Raw genomic sequence first — 26,222 nt, 5'->3', positions numbered from 1 at the left:
AATGTCATTGTTTAAATGTTAACCCGTTCGTTGCGTCCTTTCCCTAATTGAACTGCCATAATTGAGTTCGGAATATTAGTCTGGGAGAAATCCAAAAGACCTTGCACTTTGGTGTGCCAAGCATTTTATTACATTTTTTGTATATACGAGGTGTGTTCAAAAAGTATCCAACCTTAATTTTTCGTGCGTAAACAAATGAAGCTCGAGAGGCGTGGTTTGGTGCACGTATGACAATGACTTTCGACTTCCCGGTTTCCAAATTATGACGTCATCACCTGATTGCGTAACGTTAATTTTTCTAATTATCCTAATCCTAATCCGTATGCGTGAATATTTTCCCGCCTACAGAAGCTGTCAGTCGCCGACAGACCGCCGATGAGTGAGGAAGTGTAAGTGAGCGCCGTCGTATTTTCGTCTTTGACAAAATGACGGATCACTGTGGTCTCATCGCCAGTGATCACTGTGTTGAAGAAGTTGGGATCGCTGTTCACAGTCTCCAGCATGTCCTGTGCGATCTCCAAACGGAGTTGCTTCTGCTCGATCGTTAGCAGCTTTGGCACGAACTTCGCCGAGATTCTCCTTAAGCCCAAATCCTTAGTCACAATGGAATGAACGGATCCAATGCTGACGCCCGCCTCGTCTGCAAGTTCTCTGATCGTGATTCGACGATCCTGCATCAGCAGGGTCCTCACTTGGTCAATGACGATCTCATTTCGGGATGTTGAGGGCCTACCAGAACGTGCTTCACTTTCCACTGATGTGCGACCATCTTTGAAGCGGTTGTACCACTCTTTTATCTGTGTGGTGCCCATTGCTTCGTTCCCGAAGGCCTGTTGAATCTTGCGGATCGTTTCCACTTGGGAATCGCCAAGCTTTACACAAAATTTGATGCAGTAGCGTTGCTCAAGTTTTTCCGTCATTTTGTCAAAAACGAAAATCCGACGGCGCTCACTTACACTTCCTCACTCATCGGCGGCCTGTCGGCGACTGACAGCTTTTGCAGGTGGGAAAATATTCACGCATATGGATTAGGATTGCCTACATACGTGCACCAAACCACGCCTCCCTAGCTTCATTTGTTTACGCACGAAAAATTAAGGTTGGATACTTTTTGAACGCACCTCGTATGTTATACATGCTGATTTCAAATCTGGATGATGCCACTCTGTAACTCTTGAGCAATTTGAGATATTAAGCCGTAAAGTGGCAGCCATCTTGGATCTACGTAAACAATCCTAACTGCAGAACGGATTCATGGAATTGGACAATCTTGTTTTTTAAAGTTAATGTTTTTTAATGACAAAGAGGCTGGCTCATGTTTCAAGGCTTGGAGAACAATATTTAACCCCACCATCGAAGATGGATGGAGGTTACTGTTTTCACCCCTGTCTGTTTGTTTGTTTGTGAACAGTATTACGGAAAAACTCCTGGACGGATTTCGACGAAACTTGGTGGGGGGATTAGGTATGGTCCAAGGATCATGCCATTAGATTTTGGACTTGGTCCAAAGTCCAATATGGCCGCTATGGCGGCCATTTTGAAAAAATATTTGAATTTTTGTTTTTGCATTTCTATGTTTTAAGTGATTTCCAACCAAAAATAAAGAAATTTGTTGGAGAAAAAAAAAAGAAAATTTTGCAACTTTTTTTCAAAAAAATTTCGATTTTATTTGAAAAATATCTGAATTTTTTTTTGCATTTCTTCATGTTTTAAGTGATTTCCAACCCCCAAAAAATGTTAGAGAAAAAAAAACCCAGAAATTTTGCAACGTTTTTTTCAAAAAAATTTCGATTCTTTTGGCATTTCGACATGCGCGTCAATCCAGTTTAGTTTATTCAATCGTGGTTCAGTAGAGTCTGATCCGTTTTGACCTACAATGAATAGGACATCAGGTTCACTTAAGTGACCCAGCACTATTGGCGGCGGAGGTTTTGCACTCTACCGAGTGCTCCCCCTCTAGTTATTAATGTTATGTTGCAAAATACATATTTCTGACATAAATTATATCATATAGCATATTATATAACATACTGCGGTAATGCTATTTATGTAGAAATACATTGTTTGTCCTAAAATTGTCACCTAAATCATATAAAAACCCTTAAATCCCATTAAATAACTATTCTATGATTAATTCTATAAACCTTAACCAAACAGCTACAACTTAATTCACTGCTAACCAGCAGAAGAATGATGCAAAGATCAATTATGATAATAACCAAAATTTAATAACGCAAGTTCTAGTTGAAACGCTTGACATTTTCACAGACTGTTATCCTCAGACTCCTCTTCATCAGTGTCCTCATTCTTGTCTTCAGTCTCTATTTGTGCTTGCTGTGTATGTGTGCTGCGGCATACATCAGGTTTCCCTTGGCTTGAAGGTTTAATTCTGGACTTCCCCTCTTCCTTATGGGTATTTGCTTGTTTAGTGTTGCATTTGGAATCCAGTTCTAGTAAGTCTTTCTGAAGTTGACTTGAGATGAGCAGACTAAGTGCCCAGCGTTCCAAAGCTCTCTGGTTAAGCGTTTTTCCTATCACTCCATTTGGACCATGGCCATCTCGCATCATAGTCGTTTCAATCATCATGTCACTCTATATGCCATTCCAAATACCTGGCTGATGTCTCATAACATGTTCCCTGTTAAGGAAATGCTTCAAAAGCACCATGGGCATCTTTGCCATTTTCATGATATAGACAATTCCATATCTGAAGTAGTTCCAATGAGCAGCAGCGCCAAAATATGGAAGCATGCGTTCAGCAGCCAGTAAGTGCAGAGGCCACTCATCTTCATGTTCTGCACGTACAAACAGCATCATTAACAATACGGGCTTGATCAGGTTATCAAGCTAAAGACGGGTAGTATGACTTTCATCTGCATGTTGTTCAAGCATTGACATCATTGATTCAAAGTCCTGCACATTATCGTTCACAAGCACAGTCCGAAGAACTTCTTCAGCAGTCATACGTAAAGCTCTTACGTTCTGCGGAAACTTCTTAACATGCAACATATTTGGAACGCCTGCAAATGCTGCTTGCATGACGTCTTGCAATCCTGAGTTTGTCATCAGTGTTCTAACACAGCCAACGAATGACATCAACATGTGCATGCCACCAAGTCGTGGAAAAAAACTTCTCAAATTCAACAGGATGCCATCATGTCATCTGTACAGTGACTATACAACTGTTGATCATTTGTGAATACTGTGTATACTTGTCCAGTTTCCTCAGTTATACGCTTGACCTCATGCATGGAAGTTAGAATTGTATCAGGATCAGAAGGGCATATGTCAATCAATAGTAAGTATGTAACACTGGTTGCTGGTTGGAGGCTCCATCCTGCATGTCGAGCTTGTTTTTTGTTGAAACCATTGTACTCTGCAATCTCAACGTCACTGGCAATTGATTTCAAGAACATGAAGTCCAGCTGTTGTGTTCTCTGTAAGGACACCACCTGATTTACAAGGACCTTTAAACTTGTTACTGCATGTCTAGCTTCATCTTGTGGCATTGGTGGGTTCTTTGGGCCCTCATATCTACTTGCATCTACATCCAAGGGTTTGATTTCCTTTAGGTCTGATTTACCAAATTTTGTTATCCACTTATTTGTATCTTGACATTCTGTGGTGGACTTGTTCTCATGGGTTATGATCAATGCCATGCTGTGTGTTTGCTTGAGACCATTAGGGGATGATATATTTGCATCAAAGTTGTCACCAACAGCTTGCAAAAGCTTTCCATTACGTGTCGGACATCTTTGTTTTCCGTTCTTGATGGCATCAGCAGCAGCAGATGCTTTGAACTGTGTGAACTCATCATAAGTAGTCGTAATACCAAAACGATGCAGCTCTGTGATGAACTTTTTGCTTTGCAGGAAGTTGGTAATTGCAAGTTGAAGTTCTGTAGGAGACTTATTAATGTGGCTGGTTATGACACTCGCAACTAAAGCTGATGGTAGATCTGGAACTTTCAATTCCGCAAGAAGCTGTAGTGGAGTTTGACTTGCACAAGTATTTATATTATCTTGGTTGAGTCTACATTGTACATAGATTTGTTTGGCTTCGAGGTTTCTTTCACAATGTCACTTGCAACCTTTTTAAGAGCTGGACCATCATCATTTGCTTCAACAATACTGAGGCTACATGTTTTTCTGAAAACAAGCAAACTCGTAACACCAGGTGAGGATAACACAAGCAGAGCATCCCCAAAATGCTCACACACTATGTTAATAAGTGATCTACGAGAAAGATTACAACCACCAAACTCATGAAACATATCTAACAGTTCTACACTATTAAAAATGTGATTTTCATCATGAATCATATGGTCAATGACTTCATTAAAGGCAATGTCTACTTCTTCATCAGTAGTTTTGGTCGTTAATAGATCAATGCATTTTGAGTGCATAAACTGTTTTTTATAGTCTTGATAGTAACGGGCATCTGCAGCCTGAAGATCAGCAGTTGCACCTAAAATCCTTATAATAACTTCCCTGGACCATTCATCGTTGCGGATTTCACATACACTCATAATGACATCTTTGAACTGCTTGTGGTGGGGACAATCCACAGTTCTCACAATTGAATATCTTCTCAATCTGCTTGGATTCTTGGGGTCCCGCTCTTCACAAATATCACCACAAAATAAACAGTCCCTTTTGAAAGAGAAGACATTTTCCTCTGACTGACGTGTGAGTTTCCTTTCTGGTTCTCCTGATGTCCCTTGCTTAAAATTTCTCTTTTATAATCGTTCAATGTGTGTCTTTGAAGTACATGTTGATACACAGGATCGATGACAACATACTTTAGCATCCTCCGTTAACTTCTCATGTAAATCATCGCCACGTATCCTACTGGCTGCTATTATGGCCTTCACACGATCTGGACTTACTGTGTAGACACCTCCTTCATGACCACAATTGAAAATACAATGTGCACCAACTTGATCAGTCATCATTACATTTTGGAAGTAGTTACGGTGTCATACTTGAATCTGCACCTAGATAATGACAGGAGAAAAATGTCGTTATATTGTCTTTGTACATCACTATACTTGAGCACTCATATATATATATATATATATATATATATATATATATATATATATATATATATATATATATATATATATATATATATATGTATATATATATATATGTATATATATATATATATATATATATATGTATATATATATATATATATATATATATATATGTATATATATATATATATATATATATATATATATATATATGTATATATATATATATATATATGTATATATATATATATATATATATATGTATATATATATATATATATATATATATATATATATATATATATATATATATATATATATATATATATATATATATATATATATGTATATATATATACAAAATATTGTAAATTTAAGATAATATTTTATGAAACCTCAAATTCAAAGGAAACTTGGTTTGCACATGTTATCATGAAAGCATCATAATACACAACACAAATAATTATAATCAATAATACGAGTAGTATAATATATACTTGACATTATGAACAATAATTATAATATTACATAAAATTAATATACATGGCATAAAAGAAAAACCAATGTGAAAATGAAAGACTTAAAATAGATATTACAATATAGTATAATTAATATAGTAGTAAAATAAAAACAGATACATTTGAATATCAGTAAAAAAATTTAGTGGCCCTTATGAGCCTCCATCAGAAAAAAAATTCACAGCCCCTCTTTTAATACAGATACATTTCAAGAATTTTTTATATTATCACTCATTTGATGGGAAAACAGGGACTGCACACATCATTAACATTTATATCTCAACTTGTAATAGTTATTATTGTGGTCTACTATATCTTACTTCGAGGTAGAATGGTAAATGGTGTGTATCTTACCTGATAAAATTGTGTTTTTTGAGGTAAATGTTGCTGCAGTTAAAACTGCAATGTCATCTTGGATTCTTGGAAATGCTACTACGAAAGCCCATAGGGAGCATTCCATTAGAATCAGCACCAGTTACATTCAGACAATGCTGCTCTCCAGCTGTGTTTCTTTCTGTTTCTTTGTCTTTCTGTCTATTTATTTATCTTTCTGTTGTCTACTTATTTGCCTTTTTCATCTGTTTGTCTTTTTGTAGAAACTAACTTTAGTTAACTTTGCTTGACATATGTTCAACATATAGGCACATAAGTATATGCGTAAAATTCTACTGTGGACTTATACCATGTCCTATTCCATTGTTATAGATTTATTTACAAATTTCATTTATAGAACCGATTGAAATTAGAAATTGAATATATTTTTAGTATTAGTCGTTGTTACGATTTTGTATTGAGGCTATCTAAAATCTCAATCTCATATATATTAAATATAACGTGAATATATAATTAATATTTTTCTGTTCTTGCGATAAATTAATAAGTAATATTTGAAAAAAATGGAAAAATTCAATAAATTAAATTTTTTTCATTTTTTTTACACATAGGGGGTACCTTAAAAGTAAAATAGGTAAAAATGCTCAAGGGCGACAGAGTGGCATCAATCGGATTTGGAATCAGCACACTTCAATTATATAAAAACACTAATAAAACGCTTGGCACACCGAAATGCACAGTTCACTCGAAAAAGAGCATTTTTCTCCCAGACTATTTAGCTGGCTTTTTAATAGCCGATAAAAGAATCGGATCCGGCAGGGCTTGGCAATATACACCGCTCTGCACTGGGCCGCGCTATGAGAGGGTGTAGGGCAGCCCGGAATCATGGCAAAACCCAATCCTTATCCCTGTGTCGTAAGAGGTGACCAGGGTTGCGTGAGGAAGGGCATCCGGCGTAAAACCTATGCCAAATCAGTATGCGGATCATAACGGATGATCCGCTGTGGCGACCCCTAACGGGAGCAGCCGAAAGACGAACAACATATATATGTATATGTATGTATGTATATGTATATATATATATATATATATATATATATATATATATATATATATATATGTATATATATATATATATATATATATATATATATATATATATATATATACATTACACATACACATACACACACACACACACACACACACACACACACACACACACACACACACACACACACACACCCTGGTGTTGGCGCAGTGGTTAGGGCAGCGGCTTGGGATCCAAAAGGTCCTGAGTTCAATCCCCGTTGGGCCACTGAATTAATACACCAGGGGGTTGACTCAGCCTGTCATCCTTCTGATGTCGGCGAAGTGAGTACCAGTGTACTGGGCCGGTGTATACCCCGGTTAAAATAGGTGTACAATATCCCTGTGTCGTAAGAGGCGACCAGGGTTGCGTCAGGAAGGGCATCCGGCGTAAAACATGTGCCAAATCACGATGCGGATCATACGGATGATCCGCTGTGGCGACCCCTCATGGGAGCAGCCGAAAGAAGAAGAAGAAGATATACACACATTACATACACACAGAGTGGAAAAAGCGAAGTTACCATACGGTTGTTGTATTTAAAACTGTGGAGGTTGTGGGTCGCAAATGTAAGTTGCTGGAGAGTTTTAAAAAAATAAGAAAAAAAAAAAAGAGCAAGATGTCGGCACAGAGACCAATCAGAAATTATTTGCGTTTATACGAACCAATTACCTATCAATGACGTAGTCACTGTTCTGCTGTGACCACCATACAAAACCGTAATCAGTTGCTTATTGCCTGTTGTCGAACCACCAAAATATGGAATTAGCTGGGATTGTTTTTTTCTCGTTTGAGTTCATGTCTTAAAAGCCAAAACGACGAGCGAGGAGCCAGGGCCGTCCAAGAAGGCGTCTTTCGCATTAGCCATCTGCTGGTGAAACAAAAGAAACCATTCACTCATGGCGAAGTTATCAAGGAGACAATGATGGTTGCTGCAGATACCTTGTTGAAAGACTTTAAACACAAAGATGAAATTACGAGACATCAAGAGCATGACACTTGGTACTTCAAAAGTAGCCAGAAGGGTGGACTCATTGTCCCAGGACACATCTCAGCAAATACACCAACACTTATCACACTGTGAATGTTTCTCACGCCACATGAATCAGTAGACTTGATGGATGCAGCCCAGATTGTTTTTGTTCGCATGGCCAAGACTCAACAACAAAGGACTTTCTAACTATTTTGCCATTCAGAGAGGATAAGAAGTGAGGATGTCTGCAACGAATTTGAAGGGCATGTGACTGAGAACATCATTCCGATCAGAAACTGTTTGCAATCACAATTGATGGTGCACCGGCAATGCTGGGTGTTAATGCAGGCTTTATTGCACTTTGCAGAAATTATGCTGAATTCCCCTCCTTTGTTGCTGAAGATGTTAGCCTGGTGTTGGCGCAGTGGTTAGGGCAGCAGCTTGGGATCCAAAAGGTCCTGAGTTCAAGCCCCGTTGGGCCACTGAAATAATACACCAGGGGGTTGACTCAGCCTGTCATCCTTCCGAGGTCGGCGAAATGAGTACCAGTGTACTGGGCCGGTGTATACCCCGGTTAAAATAGGTGTACCATATCCCTGTGTCTCGTAAGAGGTGACCAGGGTTGCGTCAGGAAGGGCATCCGGCGTAAAACATGTGCCAAATCACTATGCGGATCATACGGATGATCCGCTGTGGCGACCCCTAACGGGAGCAGCCGAAAGAAGAAGAAGAAGAAGAGGAGTTGCTGAAGTTATCTACAAACAAGCACGAGCAAGCAAGGTGATTGACTTCACATGTAATGACAGTTGTTAAGATTGTCGACTCAATTCGTGCCAGAACTCTGTAAAATCACATGTTCAAATCGTTCCTCGATGAGCTTGATGCTACCTGCGATGAACTACTCCTTCATGAAGATCTGAGCTGGTTAAGTTGAGGAAAAGTCCTCCAGATTTTTATATCTGATCCCTGAAATTGTCACCTTTCTTGAATCAAGAAATGAAGTGTACAGAAAGCTTTTAGATAAGTGGTTGCTAAACTTGGGGTTTCTTTCAGATATAATAGTAAAATTGAATGAGCTGAATCGCGAACTGCAGGGGAGGGACAGAGACTCGTCACACATGATCAGTGCTGTGAATGTGTTCAAGTTAAAACTGGGCCGATGGTCGTCCCAGGTGAAGAACAATGTGACAGAGCACTTCCCAATGCTGGTGAAAATCCGACAAAACATCAAAGAGAAAGGGTTCCATCCAAAAAAATTCTGTGACCACCTGAATAGATTGGAAAAGGAATTCAACAAACGATTTCAGGTGAGAGAGAAGATGGAATGAATCATTGTTTATCTCAAATTATTTTCTTCAAGTGGACATTGGAGAAATGACAGCAAATGGAGATAATTCACCATGCAAAATGACCGAGCTGAAAGTTAGGTCAAGGGACAAAGATTTTTGGGAACTTGTAAACAGAATGAAGTGCACTCTTCTGACATCCTGTGCACTCAAGGTGAAGGCCTACTTTGATTCACGTAACTCCATGAGATGGGGTTTTCCCAGATGAAATTCATCAAGTCCAACTATCGCACTCATCTCACAGGTGCCCATCTGGTTGACTGTACGAGACTGGCCATCTCAAACTACAACCCAGACTTCAAAGCACTCACAGATAGTGTGGAAACACAGGTGTCACACAAATAGGTGAATGTTATGCTTGACATACATTGTCTGGGAGTTTTAGTAAAGTAGAATTCTTAAGGGTAGATATTGTGTTGCATTTATATTCTAAACTTAATCTTGTGTTCAAAAAGGTTGGAGACCACTGGGTTAGACAGAGACCTCTGTATAGGAAAACCAACCATGTGTTATGTAAACTTTCTTCACTTCTCCTTGATTATGGATGTGTCTACACTGTGCCCAAGAGCATGTCAGTTTTTAATATCCCACCCTCAAGGATAAAGTGAGATTTGAGTTCACTCACGAAATTCTGAAGAACGAAGAGTCCTATTACTAAGGAAAACATCCCCCGAAGCAGACAGATCGCCATCATTTGTCGGAACTTTCCAGAAGAGAAGAGATGAATCTATTGATTGTGAGTGTTTGTTATTTTTCCTTTTTTTTTTCTCCAAAGGTGATGCAAAAATAAATTTTATTCCCCCTTCATTTTGACAAATATGATAAGCAAATATGTTACATAGGAAAATGACGAACCGTTTCAGTCGTTTTACATATGAATCGACGTCAGCAAGTTTACCTCCCCTCCTCCCATCCCCTTCACAAGGTTCAGTAATCATTTGATCCTTTTGAGGTGGGTAGCAAAGGTTAGAATTCACAAGCATCCGAATTCTGAGACATAATCCGCCAGCCTTGCTCCAAACTGTTCGCAAGGAGAAGTGGGAAATTTAAACGGCCAAATCAAAACAGCACTTAATTTGCTTTACAGTAGTATGGAGCAGTCTTGCACATGCAACATGACAGCAAACCATCAACGGAGCCATTGTTATGGCAACCACGACAGTAGATCACTGTCACTGCTGAAACAATGGTGGAGGTTCATGACACCATTTGTCAATTCTTTGCCTGGTGACGTGCTACATTTCTGAGTTAAAAAAAAGTTTCCACCCAAAGTTCTCATTTGCTTCCTGAGGCTTGCGAAGGTGGTTCCACAGCAAGGAATGTAAGGACTTGAAAAAAAACGTAACACCTTTAGGATAAAGTACACACGGGTTCACACGAGAGCGCGAGGCTCGTGAGAGCGTTGATGGAACACAAAGGAAATGCCAGCATCCCAAGCAGCACGGAGTGCAGCGTCTGGCAGGTGGCGCCTCTCGGTACTGTGCTGCCATTGTGATAAATCCGACGTACAGTCTGCTTCCTCTGAAGGTGCGCGCACCTGGATGCCGTTCACACAACGACGGCAGCGAAATCTATGGGCAAAGATGGAGAGGGGTTGGTGTTTGGGATGAGAAAGGAAATCAAGAGTTTCATTCTTTCATATGAACTTGTACACCTATCACATGTAAGGCAAGGATATTAGAAGACAGTATACTTCACCATTAATTTGGTGAAATGAGAAAAGAAATCGATGCAATGTGGCATTTGACTCCAGGGTCCCAGTCAGTATCTTAAGCTCAGTGCTCAGATGGGAAAGCGAAACAGGACAGCCCAAAATACTGTTTCCATCCCTTCTCCCCGAATCCAAAAGTATTTTGGAAGTTTGAATTTTTGCTGACAGACTTTGTATCAGAGGAATGACACCCAGTGGGGTGAGGCACAAACTTGTCATGAGTGTCGCTCGTGGTTTCTTCGTTGAGTACAAATAGGTCACGAAGTTCACCCCATGTAAAGTGCCGCTCGACATCGGTCTCCTTGTCCACCACGCAGCTACTCAAAGCCTTCTTGTGAGTCTGACGTTGCAAAACCTTTTCCTCTATGGTTCCAGTCTGTAGGATCAGAAAGTGACCAACACACTTCATACACCAATGCTGTTGCCATAATGAAAACACTCGAGTTTTATTCTAACCACATGCACAAATTCTTACTGAAACAAGGCGGTATACGAAGCACGTTTTCTTCTGTCCGTCACGCCACACCCGCGCCATGGCCTGCTCGTCGTTTGCCGGATTCCAGTCGGGATCAAACATGACCAGGCGGTTTGCTCCAATTAAGTTCAATCCGCAACCGCCAGCTTTGCTGCTCAACATGAATATAAATTCTGGGCTCTGCTTGGGCAGTGGAACAGTGTAAAAGCCAACAAGTTAGTCTTGATAAAAACACAAGAGTGCCACCATTGCCATGTTCACCTAAAATTAGTGATTTATAAAGCATTAGTGGTCAAAATATGGATAGCTAAGACATGCTTTCGTAAAGCTGAACTCTTTCTTTTAGCTTGTATTACCAATATTCATAAAATGGACTGCAGTGAAACTTGATTTTATTTAATACCAGTAAATACCACCTGCCATTTCGCTGATGGGAATACTAAGGGGGGGAGGGGGGAGTGATGGAGAGTAAAGAGAGGTGGTGGAGCAAGGAGAGGAGGGGGGAGAAAGGAAAGATGGGGGAAGAGAAGGCAGTGTTCCGGGATGAATGTGCTTTCGATCGTCGATTGCGAAAGTGAACTTGTTGCTGTTGCAGACTTTGGTTTCTTTGAAATCGCATTCTTAATCATTACCAACAGGTACCCTCTCTGGTGTTTAGTTTTCAAAATTTTATAGCATATTGGACGGCTTACAGTGATGAACAATGTCTGTTGAACAAAGTGAGCATGCAACTTTCAGGCAGTCTTCTTTAACCTTCCCAAAATAGTTCCAAACTGCATTTCTGGACCTTTTGAACAACATGGTCAAAACTTTATCAGTCTCTGTATTGCCGATCCATCAGTCATCAAAGCAATCAGCACGCTTTACCATTTGAAAGTAACGTGCCCTTGGGGAGTGTGTAGTATGCAATTGATTTGTTTTTGCTGCTGCATTGCAAATGGAATTGCCCCAGGGGCATGTTCCTTTTCAATATATTACCTGGCTATGTGTAACCGGAACGTGGCTAACGGGGGGTAAATTCACACTCTCCTCCCCCCCAAAAAACAACAAAAAAACGCTTCTTTCTATAAAGTAGGAATTACTTGCAATCGACATTTATTCTGGTTAAGGACTTGATTCCTTTGAATTCCATGGATGGAATCTGGTACTTTGGAATCAATTCTACCCACTACTATAAAGTACTCAAGCAAGAACACCAATGAAATGGTTGATAAGGAATGGCTGGCTGGGTCACACTAAACACCGTCCAGAGACGACTAGATTATAAAACAAAGTGCGAATTGGACAAATTAACACTTTCTATCAGCAGTCGGAACTGCTGCCAAGTTCATTTCTAAAGTTTAAATTTTGAAATTTGGTTCAGGTCAATACAATCTAGACTCGAGCTTACGGCATTTCAGCTGTAATGTTTATAAATGGCCAGAGTTGCATGTGTCTGAAATCCATTTTCTACCCGTCATACTGAAAGCATGGTCCCGAGATACCCACCGTCCGAACAGGTCTGGTGACAAACATCACCTGGAAATGAACACCGCCCGGACATGTCCAGAAATGACCACCGCCCAGACATGTCCAGAGATGACCACCGTCTGGACAGCCACCATCCGGAGTATTAAATAATGTGTCAATACTACTCTGGACGTTTATAAGAATAACAGCTGAAATTAGATAAGCTCGAGAATATCTTCACCTGAACAAAATTTCAAAATTTAAAATGCAGAATTAAACACAGCAGCAGTTCCGACTGCTAAAATAAAAAGTGTTAATTTGTGCAATTCGCACATTGTTTGACACGGCAGTCGTTACCATATGGCGTTTAATGACCGCGCTGACTTGGCAAGCGTTTCGTCATCACTTATAACAAACATCACTCTTAGACACCTGGAATGGCCAAATTGGACAAATTAACACTTTTTTTTTTTTAAAGTAGTTGGAAATGCTGCTGAAGTCAATTAAGAAGTTAAAAAATTGAAATTCGACTCGGTTTAAAAGATGCTAGAAGTTACCGCATGTGTGGAAATTAAATACAGCCACAAACACTGGAGTCCCCGGGCGTTTATAAGCATTACAATGTATCCAGTGATTTGGAGGTATTAAGATGAGGTATTTGATGATATGAATGAGGAAAGTGGGGAAAAAATTTTTTGGAGCGCTTTGTCATTCAGAAACCATTGTGGCTTTTTCCAAGTTCAAGGCATTATTGGGCAGGCCCCCCCAAAATGGTGAATTATGACCCAGCAAGGGAGAGCTGGCTGATAAAGGGGCTGACCAAGGATGACTCCTTGATAAAGGATAATTAAATATGGTCATTATTTATTTTCAAAGGGGGTGTTTAAATTAACCCAAACACCCAATTTTCATTCATGCACTACTTTGGAGTTCCCCCGAGTGTGCATGCAAAGTTTCAGGTCGTTTGGTTTCATGGTTTTGGAGGAGATACACTGAAATTTATCATTATAGACAAGATCGCGGCCAATGGAAAAGTAAGGTGACAAATTGACAGGGGGACGAAGTAAGAGCATTGAATTAGGTAAGATTCATCAGGGTAGAAAACAATGGGTAGGGACAGAAAATGGCATGAAATGTTGGTGACAAGCCTGTTTGAAGCTCTTGAAGGAAGACAGGTTGAACAACCTCAAGAATGTGTTTCCACAAATCAGAGAAAAGTAAACCAAAGGAGTGAAGGTGTGCGGTCAACCTGCATTTTGAGAATTTAAACTCCACGTTGAACCGTAAAAGTACCTCCATCCTACAGTACTGACAGGCAGACTGCAGCTGTGTGACTGATCCATTGGATCGTTTTGAGGGTTACAGGGAATAGTTGGACACCACAGCTATGGACAAAGGCCTTGGACACTGATTTTTTTTCAATAAATGACTTGGAACAACAGAAGATGCCCAGTCTGCCAGGAATTATTTTTTGTATGCAAGATCTAGACTCATGGCAGAGCAAGGTAGTGGGATTGAAATAGATCTTGACATGCATGTCCCTGAAATTATGACAACCCATTGGTCGAATAAAATTATTGGAGGGTGAACCACAAGGTCAGCTGTCATGTCACCCCTCTTGCTAAAACTGCACAATATACTTGAATACGACCATCTGGACATAACATCCAGTCGCTGCTTCTGGGTTCTCCTGAATGGTTTGCCCAGTCGGTCATACACTCAATAATGAAATTCCTCAAAGCTCTGTCCAAGCACCACTTCTGTTCAACATGTATACATCAGACCTCCCCAAGACAACAGGAAACAAACTTGCCTAAGCTGATGATCTTGTCATCCTGCATGCAAGCAAGACATTCAAGAAAGTTGATGACATGAAGCTGAGATATTGTAACAATGAGCCTCGACTGCCACCAATGGTACCTCCATCTCAATGCTCAGAAACAGCATGATCTGTCCTTCCATCTGCAGAATATACTGGAGATTTAGTGGAGGTGAGAATCAAGCTGAACTGAGAGATAGAGATAGCTGAGAGTCAAGCTGAACACCACCTCGCTTAGCTACCTTCGCGTGCAATTCTATCGGGCTGTGACCTTCAGGCAACAAACAGAAAAGGTAGCAATAAAAGTAGCTGCAAGAATCTACTTGATCCGCAAACTCTGTTGCCATGACTTCTCCACCCTCCAAACCGCAACACTCGCATTAGTGTATGTCCCTGCAGAATGGTCTTGCTTGGGACAGAAGCCATCACACAAAGAACATTGATGGGCAGATCAACATCTCTGAGGGGTATCAGTCAATGTGTACAGCCCACACCCACCGACTCCCTCACAATTCTTGCTGGCATTTACCACAATCACATGACGGATACGTCTAGCTACTAACAGACAGGCAGCTCTCAAAGCTTCTCGCAACTCAGAACATCCACGACATAACAAAGCCATGGAAGAATTGCCCTCCCACCCCACCAATTGAAAAGCAGCAAGCCCTTCATGAGAGAAGGGCCAACCTTGCAGCCAACCTCCAAAAAAAAGCCCCAACCTTGCATCACTTCAGATGATGGGTCTGGCAGACACACATGGCAAATTAACTTGCGGTGACCTCACCAATCTGAAGGCCATCTACAATATATTTCCACCTCCACTAAACCTCCAGTATGTGACTTGTCCCTGAAGGAATGGTGCCGCTTGAACCAGCTCCGAAATGGTGTTGGCCAGTTTAGCAGCAACATCTGGACCTGCAGAATCACCTTAATGGGAATGTGGAAACCTCCAGACTGCAGACAATCTCATGCAGGACTGCCCATCTCATCACCTGGAAAAGGGAATGGCAGGAGCTACAAAGTATGATGTTACATGCCCACTGTTGGCAGAGGACAGCAACTTTTATTTCATAGATCCCACACTTGAGCCATATGAAAGAAGAATGAGGATTGAAAGACATTCTATTTGTCAGACGAGCATGTAACCATTCCAGATCAGAAGAAAGGCAGAGCTGCTGTCTACCTGTCAGTGGGATGGCGGTACTTTACATAACAATGTGGAGTCATCTGCAAAAAAAGGAAAAGAGGGTTGTGTAGAGCATCATGTCGAGAGGTCATGCATTATTATGTGGAACATCATGCATAAATATGCAGCTTTACCATGCAATTATTTACTTTTCTTAAAATGGACCGGTGTCATGAAAAAGTCGACATTTCTGCAAAACAAACCATGCCACATAAATTATAAAGGCTCTCTTCCCCACCATGTCCTTAATCTCACGTTTCACTGCATCACATGGCTCAAACTCATAATGACTGCTTTGTAACATTTTTGATTCTGTATATGGTTAAAAGGCAACAGGACAGCCTGCTGGCAACTCGATGCTGAACATAATTAACTGAACATAACATTAGGTTGAGCACACACCATGCTTCAGATGGGATGTTGCTTCATCTGTGGTGTGGATGTTAAAAAGATCTTGGTATTTTCCTCAAAGAACATGTTTCTGGACCAAATTCCTTGGGTGGATCAATCTTTGGATTGATCACATTAACTCAGTGGGACCATTCCTGATCTATCACCATCATGGAAGCTGCATTAAGTTGCTGGTTTAAATTGAAGAGGAAGTGAACAATTGAACACCGATGCCTCATTCGGACCACTTAATCTGCAACCTGATTGAGCCTCAAAAATTGGTGGAACTATGAAGCTTTAGGCCCAAACTTCCCATGTGGAATCATCAAATTAAAGAGACTAAATTTCTCCTTTTTCCAAGTTAAAATTGTGATCAGAAGTAGACATTTTCATGAATAAAACAAGTGAATCATTTGAGTGAGGTGGTGTACCGAGGGATTGTTGAAACGCTCCACCACCTTGGCTCGCTTTTTGATGGACATGCTCCCGTCGAGTCGTACGTACAGATACCTATAGAGTGCACAAGAAATATGGTGGTGAGTTGAACAGAAGAAATAATTTCATCAATTTATTCTTCCTGCTATACAATTTCTTTCCCCCTACCAGATAAAATTTAAACCGATGCCAAGGTTGACAGCAGAATTTGTGATACTAAGGCAGAATTGCCTACCCCCTTAAGGCTTATGAACTGGCTGGCTTTGCCAAACATTCAACCGAGTGTGCAGGAATTTAGAATTTGTTCAGGGTCTTGGGCGATAACTCGCCTACTCTTTGCAAAAAGACAATATGCAATCTTTAATGTCCACTAACTAATGCCAGCAGATGGGATTTCCAGTTTAATGACCATCCGAGGTACGGGACACACAACGATGACTCGCCCTGCATGCAAAACATCATGACAGTTTATAGTTGGGTCAAGATTCAAACCCAGGTCGAAAAATCAAACTCGAACCCAGGCTTTGGTGGCAAAGCAATACCGACTAGGAAGTACCACCCATCGCTTCGTTGACATGAATACAGGCAGGGGGGGGGAGAAAAAGGGAGGGGGGAAGAGAGAGAGGGGAGAGGTGGGAGGGGAGAGTGGAGAGGTGGGAGGGGGAGCGAGGAGGAAGGAAGAGAAGGGAAGGCAGCCATGCAGTGGAGCGTTAATTTTGATTCATACCGTCTCATCAAAATGATTCTGCATAGAATAACAGTGAAGATAGAAAGAAAAAAAATGTCTGAAATCCATTTTCTACCGGTCATACTATAAATATGCCTGGTGTTGGCTTAATGGTTAGGGTAGTGGGCTTGGGATCCTAGGGTCCTGAGTTCAAATCCCGCTCAGCTGTTGAATTAACACCAGGTGGGGTTGACTCTGCCTGTCATCCTTCCGAGGTCGGCAAAATGAGTGCCAGCATGCTGGTATACTGTGTCGGAGTGGCGACCCATCCAGGATTGTTCCCAATAGCCAAGGAGACTGCTTCGGCGGCACCAACGCTCTGCACAGAGTATGGTCCTAATGGATGGATGGATACTATAAATACAGCCCACAGGCAAACACCATCTGAAGATAAACAATCCGGAGACGGAGAGAGATGGGGGTTAGCAGGGAGAAAATATTATGCTTCAGCTTTATGAATAACACACGCACGCACGCACGCACACACATATTTTCCCTTCTCAAACACTTTTCTTTCTTTCTTTCTTTCTTTCTTTCCTTCCCTCTCTTACCCAACTTCACTCCCATCATTTCGAAACTTCGATCCAACCTACCCCCCCAATTTATCTTCTTCAATTGTTGCTTTTCATACCATTTTCGAGTGTAACACTGCAGAAGCAAAACACATTATAAGCTTATTGACGGCTAAATAACTGGAGCTCTTCCTTGGCAATTTTAATTACAGCTCTTGTTTACTCGATATTAATAAGACCAAGAAGAAACTGGAACACAATAAAAAGGTGTTGAAAATAGACCTCTGGATGTGTACTCACTTCCGAGCAGCACATAGTCTTTCAAACAGGTCCAGAGTTTGTGTGTAGTTTGAGACCAAGACAACTTTGTCACTGGTCGAGGAGCGAGTCACTGCCAGGATGTAATCCAACACTGACATTTTTGCTGAGGAAGAAGCATCATGAAAACAGCAAAGAATGAATAAACGAGCAAATAACACAATATTATCATCCCACTACTAATTTGCAATTGGTCACTGGCTTTGACACCAAGATCAAATTTTATTATGGACCCCAGGCATCAAAAAGCTACATATGTCAAACGCACAGTTTCAAATGGAGCACCTCACCACCATTAGAGCATTTAAATTGCACGAGATGTGGCAATAAATGTGAATTGTTGCTCCCAGCTTGCCAGCTCGATGACAGAAGACTCCATTCGCATTTTTCCGTCTCCATCCCTACCCCATTTAGACTACCGTGTGGGCACGAGCAACTTGCTCACATGTATATAATATATATATATATATATATATATATATATATACACATATATATATATATATATATATATATATATATATATACACATATATATACACATACATACATAGGTACTCCCATTCGTTATCCATTTGACTTTGCAGACATGACCTCTCCAACACACAAGCATGCAGACCATGTGGTGTACTGGCATGCGGGGGCAGGGCACAATGCGGGGAGCGTTGTGGAGGCGTGGAGGAGTGGTTTTGGTGGTCACGTGCCTGCAAGGGATATAGGTGTTCGTGCCGCCTGAGGCGTCTGGTGTAGTCTGTAGTAGTGTGCATTCGGACGGGCAATATACAGAGTTCGACAACCCTCACGACTATCCGAGTCCCGCTGCCCTCTGGACACTACACTGGCGACGAGTCCGTTTCGGATCGGCGTGTGCAAAGTGCCTGGGTTGCGTCGGTATTGACTTGGAGTCTTTGGCCGGGGCGATTGGATCGCTGAAGCGAGAAACTCAGCGCAACTCACACGGTTCGAGTTCAACACCTGGCGAGGGTCCCAGAGAAGCGCATCGCAAGTTTTGCGCGCCCGCACGCACAGTCTTCGGTGCGGGTCGAGTCCTGCAGCCAGGCGTCTCGCCGTCACAGGACGGCTAGAGGATGGCGGAAGGTCAGGGCACGGCGCACGGACGAGTGCCTGTCTTCGTCGGAGACGACTTCGAATTGTTTTCTGAACAATTGGGGTGCTATTTCCACGTGAATGATGTAGACGATGAAAGCAAACGCAAATCGATCTTGCTCGCCACGCTATCAACGGAACATTATCGGCTACTAAGTGATTTAGTAGCGCCGGATAAGCCCAGTGACGACGGGCTGTCGTTTCGAGACTTGGTAGGGAAGATGAAAGCCCACATGGCGCCGGAGAAGTCATTGCAGCTAGCTCGATACCAGTTCGATCACCTCGCGAAGGGTGCGGAGGAGCGCATTGCAGATTTCGTGGCACGGGTGAAGCATTCGGCCGTGGCTTGCAAGTTCATGGCGGAGGAGTGTCCAGCTCGACTCAGAGTTCGTTTTGTTTCTGCTTTGCAAGCCTCGGGAATGGTTTCTGCGAGGCCACGGCTAAAGGATGGCGGTGTGTGAAGCTACCCCTACGTCCCGGGTCGAGACCGACTGCCGGTACGGTGTTTTGTGCATGGCGTACACTTTTACGCCCTGGGTCGAGTCTTGCAGCCTGAGCATAGCAATCCCGGCGACCCGGAGTGGGAGATGCTGCCGATGTTGAACCTGTTTTCAATTGGTCTGAAGGTGACAAGACCAATGACAGTGGAGGTCGAGATGATCGGGGCACCGATCGTGTTTCGAGTTGAGTCCGCTCATGCACTTCCCGGTCTACGTCTTTTTAGGGCTACCCTCGCATTGCACACGTACACCGGTGAAGCGCTACCGGCAGTTGGCAGGGCACACGTCTTGGTCGCCCATCAAGGTCAGCCGGTTGCGCTCCCGCGGTTTGTGGTGCGAGGGGAGGGGCTCGCGGTTCCTGTTTCGGAGTTCGTACCTCCAGGTGCACCTGTGCCTCCTTTGAGACCCGAGGGCGAGGTTCTGGCGGCAGGAGCCGCGGCGATGCAACATGGGCTGCCGTTCATTGCTTCCGGCGATGAAGATATGCGGGTCTGGAGCAATGGGAGCCATGCCAGCGGCGACTGGCTCTCGCGCTCCTGCTGCGCTCATGATACAGTGCACACCCACGTCGTTCAGGCGATTTCAGCGGGGGATTGGAGCGAGCCGGTCGCGTTAAAGGGGCGTACACACGATGCGATTCATGGGTTGCTCATTGTTGCGTATTTGATTCTCGCTGCACGAGTGATGCAATTTAGCATTGTTAAAATAAATGCCGACAGTTCGCGTGTGAGCATAATATGTTTGGCTGGGATCAATCGATGGGATGTCCGATATGATCGATGTGGTGTGAAGGGCTTGGGGGCGATCGTGGCGAATAAAGAGGTCTTGCCGATCTCCAGCTGCGAGGGCAGCCCACGGTTCGCTACCCTGTCATGTGTGGGGATTATGCTGGGAGGACGCGCTGTACGTGAGGGGAAGGTTGCATTGGAGCAGACAATGTTTTTGTTGTTGTATGACACTGATATGTCTCCAGGCTGCACTGACCGTCCGTGTGGACGTGCATGGTTTTCTCGTTTGGGTTGGATGCGCGGTTTTGGTGTGGGACTCAGAGATCGGCTCAGAGCCGGGGCTGGTTCGCTGTTAAGCGTTACCCCCACCCCTGGTTTCGCCAAGGTCAGACATGCCTGGCGCCCTGGAGCGCAAACCTCTGTTCTCGCCAAGGTCGTTCGGACGTGCGTTGAGATCTCGGCTGGATGTGATGCGTGGGTTTGTTATGGGACTGATGGTGCGCCCAGCCGACGGCGCTGTTCAGTCACCGCCCATCCCTGATCTGGCCAAGGTCAGACGGGCCTGGCGCCGTGCAGCACAAACCTCTGGTCTCGCCAAGGTCGACCGCGCTGGCGCCGCGGGGCTTCCAGGCTCGGAATGTTTATCTGATTCGGTTCTGTCTGGGGGAGATGTGCCGCCTTGTCGACCGGGGGAATTTGATGGTGCCGGGGGAGGTTCGCTCGGGAGGTCATCGCGACCTTGTCCGAGGGCGTGTAAGCATGAGCCGCCTGGGGGCGCTTCTGCTGCGTAGTGGTGCTGTGCTTCCCAACTTGCTTCTTGATATCTTTAACGCGGTCAGGGTTTTTGTGGGTTCGTCGTGCAACTCAGTTTTCAAGCACCTGTCCATTGCTTTGAAATTCAACTTGCTCACATCGACACGTTATATGGTGTGATGGGGATAGACGGCTGAGTTATGGGCCGGATGACACCAACGGCATGAGGGTTGCGGGTAGCAGATGAAGCACGGTTCCTTTTGTGCCGTCTCGTCTGGGTTTTGGTGCACGGCCGCCTGATTAATGCCATTTTTGGCTCTGGTTGTTTTCTGTGTGGTGGTGCCTATGCTTTTTGATTATTATCGTTTTTGTGCCTCTTTGCTTTTATGTCATGGTATTCTGTGCCGATTATGCTTATCATTATGATGGTCATTTTATAATCATATTTTTAGGAGGGAGGAGTGTGGTGTACTGGCATGCGGGGGCAGGGCACAATGCGGGGAGCGTTGTGGAGGCGTGGAGGAGTGGTTTTGGTGGTCACGTGCCTGCAAGGGATATAGGTGTTTGCGCCGCCTGAGGCGTCTGGTGTAGTCTGTAGTAGTGTGCATTCGGACGGGCAATAAACAGAGTTCAACAACCCTCACGACTATCCGAGTCCCGCTGCCCTCCAGACACTACAGACCATAGCAACAGAGGCAGTCATTTGCATAGGCATGACCTTTCACATTCAAATCACATACCATTACCCAACAGGCACTCACCTCAAACCTTTACCACACTCCAACCACAACGCTACAAAACATTCCTCCGACCACCACAATGCCTACATAATAATTCCCCCACACCATCGGACCACAACCCAAGCTCGCTTATCCTCACCCTCTGGACAAGGCAAGAGACCGGGTTGGGGGGCGGGGGGGGGGGAGCCCATGCATTATGGTAAGTGCTCGAGTCTGAACGTTTTGACATCTAGCTCAGGGCATGAGTGTGTGCTCGGCTCAGTTCAACATAGTGTGGATAGCCCGAGCGCTCAGCTCAATTACGGCCCCCATTGGATGTCCAGCAAATGTTCATGGTTGGAGAGCACAAGCAAATACCCTGGCGTCATGCTACTCTTGGAGCTCAATCGCGTAGCAGAGCGCGGAGCGACTTCAGCCATTTACACTGCTGAACCTTCACATGGGCAGAGCTAGTGCCAGGACATGGTCCATACACCTTACAATACAATTTCCTTGGGAAGGATTCTGATGGCACCTGTGTTAGCATAATTAAGACTGCAGAAGTTCATTATCGGTTTACCTCTGCCCTGTGTCTTCTCTTTTGTACACATGTGCGTGTACGAGGTCAGTCTAAAAAGTAATGGGACTGAGCCTGCTGTGTGCTCCACTTACACAACTTGAATTAATGGGTTGCGTCACAGTCTTTTGCAACATTCCAGCAATATATATATATATATATATATATATATATATATATATATATATATATATATATATATATATATATATATATATATATATATATATATATATATATATTATAACATTATCGAGCGCCTCGAGGATGATCCAGACCTGCTCGGGAGAGTCATTGCTGGCGATGAATCGTGGATATTCGAATACAATCCCAAGACCAAACGGCAGAGTCGTCGGTGGAAAAGTCTGGCATCACCAAGACCAAAGAAAGCAAGGAAGTCGAAGTTGAAGGTCAAGGTGATGCTCATCGCGTTTTTTGACATCAAGGGCATCGTCCACTTCGAGTTTCAACCACAGGGTCAAACAGTGAATCAATACGTGTCCAAGGAGATCCTCCAGCACCTCATGAGATCAGTCTGGGACAAGAGGAGGGATCTGTGGGAGAACAACACCTGGGTGCTCCACCATGACAACGCCCCGTCTCACAGTGCCCTGAGCATCCGACAGTTTCTGGCGGAGAGGAACGTGCCAACTCTGGAGCAACTCCCGTATTCACCAGACTTAGCCCCTTGTGATTTTTTCCTATTCCCCAAGCTCAAGGGGGTGATCAAGGAGTCCCGATTTCCTGATATGGAGGCCATCAAACGGGCCGTGACGACGGAGCTCCGGAGGATTCCAGAAGAAGCCTTCTGGTGGTGCATCGAAGCGTGGAAGAAGAGATGGACAAGTGTGTGAGACTGGAGGGAAACTATTTTGAAGGGGACAAGCTGTGATTTCAATATATTTTTTGGAATAAAATTTCTGTGAAGTCAGTCCCGTTACTTTTTAGACGGACCTCGTATAATGTGTGTGTATATATATATATATATATATATATATATATATATATATATATATATATATATATATATATATATATATATATATATATATATATTTTTTTCTTTTGCCACACCCCACAAATGCTTGCTTATTTCCTCCACCACCAAAGGTGGAAGGAGGTTATGTTTTCACCCATCTGCCTGTCTTTCTGTTTGCTTGTATGCAGGATATATCAAAAAGTTTTGGACATATCCGGATGAAATTGGGTGCTCAGGTTGGGTGTGTGACAAGGACGAACTGCTAAGATTTTGGTGAAGATCCGGATTCTAAAACTTTTAAGTGATTATTCACCATTGAGAGAAAGGGTCAAAAATGATTTCAAAAATGTACTGGGCCCGATAAGTTCTTGTGGATCAGGCATTGCGTGGCAGAAGTATGTGCTCTACTGAGTGTCATTCTAGTTGAACACATGCTTTTTCTTGTCCTAGCTTCATAAATATACCCAGTTCATTGTGGTCTTTCCTCCATTGGATGAACATAGCCCAAATGTAGTGCCATTCGGGAAGTTCTACCCCAACGATTTGCTCTTGTTAGCCGGTGTGTACTTGGCCAGCTCCGCTCAGCTGCACCTGATCAGGTAAGTTAATGCAAGTACACAGAGGGCACGAAACCCACTCTTGATGCGGCCATCCACTGGTAAGGTACGCACACGAAGCAGTGAAACCCTGCCAGGAATGGCAGTACCAATCAGCACTCATGGTTGATCAGCAACCCACTGGCGTGCAGAGCCTCAGGACTGGGCGTTTAAGAAGGACCCGAGTGCTCCCTGTTGTGAACTTCGAACTCTGGATCCACAACAATAACATGATATATACATACACTACCGGTCAAAAGTTTTAGAACACCCCCATTTTTCCAGTTTTTACTGAAATTTAAGCAGTTCAAGTCCAGTGAATAACCTGAAATGGTACAAAGCTAAGCGGTAAACTGCCAAAGGTTAAAAAAATAAGTTTAGCTTCCCAAAAACTGAAAAATAATGTAAATTTCAGAGATGTTAAAAAGGCCCTTTTCAGGGAACAAGTAATGGGTTAGCAACTGCAGCTGTTCTGCAGCAATGGAAGTAAAGAAAGCCTTGAAAGTTGATGCAAACAATTCCTACAGGTGTCCCAACTTTTGTTGATTAGTTACAAACCCTCTGTCTGTATAAAAGCAGTGTTGGAACAGACTGTTACGACACCCTCTGAAGCATTACTTGGACAATATTGCACTGCAGGAAGTAGTATATTGCTATCATAATGGCGAGAAAAAGACAATTAACAAAGGAAGACAGACAGACCATTATAACCATTAAAAGTGTAGGTCTTTCCTTTGGAGAAATTGCAAAGAAAAGCCAAGGTGTCAGTGAGTACAGTTTCCGACACCATCAAACGGCACTTGGAAACTGGAGGAAACTGACAGTAAGAGGTCTGGCAGACCCAAAGCCACAACACAATCGGAAGACAAGTTTCTGAGAGTCAACAGCTTGCGTGATAGGCGGCTCACAAGACAGTCGCTTCAAGCACAGCTTAACACTGGACGAAGTAAGGAAGTCTCAGTTTCAAGTGTGAAGAGAAGACATCGAGCTGCAGGTTTGACAGGTCGAGTGGCAGTAAGAAAGCCCTATGTTTTGTATAACAAACGAGCAATGGAAGAATTGCATTTTTATAACATGGCCAAGTAGGCAAGAAGCCCCGCCTCTAAGGTTGACAGCAGGAGAAGTCACTCCCCTGAGGTTGATTGATGGGTGTGACGTGAGTAGGAGGAAGAAGAGGCGAGGTTATTCAGAGGATGGGGAAGCAGTTCGTAGCGAGGAGCAAATGCACGAGTGGAGTTTGGTATGAGGGAGGCGATCAGAGAAACCAGAGCACGTCTCGGCAAGAGAACGGAGAGGCAGGATCGGCGGTCGAAAGAGCAGGAAATTATGGCTGGCTTTCCTTCGACGTATGAAGAAGAGCGAGGTTGCAGTTGTAGTCATGAGAGGAGCGTGACTGGGATGGAGGATCCCGCTTCGCTTTCCTCTTGGCACGACAAAATAGCTGCACGATTCTAGCAGTTGTACTGGAGAGCGGGATTGGCAAGCGCGGTCGAGTAAGAAGCGACAGCGCGGTTCAGGAGCCCCGATGTCAAATATCGTCTCACAAATTACTCGGTGCCATGTTTTGGGGCACAGTTGCCCACATGGCGACGATGCGGTCCGAGCACACTGCCTCAACAAAAATATGGTCTGGATTCAGCTTGGTGAAGGAACGAAAAGGGATTAATTTTCTTTATTTTATGTGTGTGTGTGTGTGTAAGCGCCTAGAATTTAGATTCCCTCCGCCACCGAAGGTGAAGGAGGTTACGTTTTCACCCTTTTCTGTCTGCTTGTCTGTGTGAAGGATATCTCAAAAAATTTTGGACGGATCTGGATGAAATTTGGTGGACAGGTTCGGTGTGTGACAAGGACAAACTGGTTAGATTTTGGTGAAGATCCGGATTTGGATCTGATAATTTTTAAAGTCATTCTTCACCATTGAGAGATATGGCTCAAAAACG

At 43.1% G+C, this 26,222-nt stretch overlaps 1 protein-coding gene across 6 annotated transcripts in view; it reads right to left on the bottom strand.

The window, feature by feature from the left end:
* Window positions 1-10,077: 10,077 nt before the first annotated feature.
* Window positions 10,078-26,222, bottom strand: part of RAD54L (RAD54 like) — a 115,264-nt gene continuing 99,119 nt past the window's right edge. For 3 of the 6 annotated variants that reach the window (XM_085885341.1, XM_085885340.1, XM_085885337.1), the window contains 5 exons: window positions 18,306-18,429; window positions 16,763-16,841; window positions 11,488-11,667; window positions 11,225-11,415; window positions 10,078-10,872 (listed from right to left, as the gene is read on the bottom strand). In XM_085885341.1, coding sequence (XP_085741467.1) covers window positions 10,674-10,872; window positions 11,225-11,415; window positions 11,488-11,667; window positions 16,763-16,841; window positions 18,306-18,429 — 773 coding nt within the window. In that variant the 3' untranslated portion in view covers window positions 10,078-10,673. Of the gene's footprint in view, window positions 10,873-11,224; window positions 11,416-11,487; window positions 11,668-15,682; window positions 15,748-15,938; window positions 15,983-16,762; window positions 16,842-18,305; window positions 18,430-26,222 lie in introns of those variants that run through there. The other 3 variants (XM_085885338.1, XR_015059269.1, XR_015059270.1) reach the window with 3 other exon arrangements.

The sequence above is a fragment of the Eptatretus burgeri genome, chromosome 6 (genome assembly GCF_056783735.1).
Source record: "Eptatretus burgeri isolate ZD-2024b chromosome 6, Ebu_testis_v1, whole genome shotgun sequence".
Taxonomy (NCBI): domain Eukaryota; kingdom Metazoa; phylum Chordata; class Myxini; order Myxiniformes; family Myxinidae; genus Eptatretus; species Eptatretus burgeri.
Note: the sequence above shows the minus strand (reverse complement) of the source record. Positions and strands in the feature narration are given on the sequence as shown.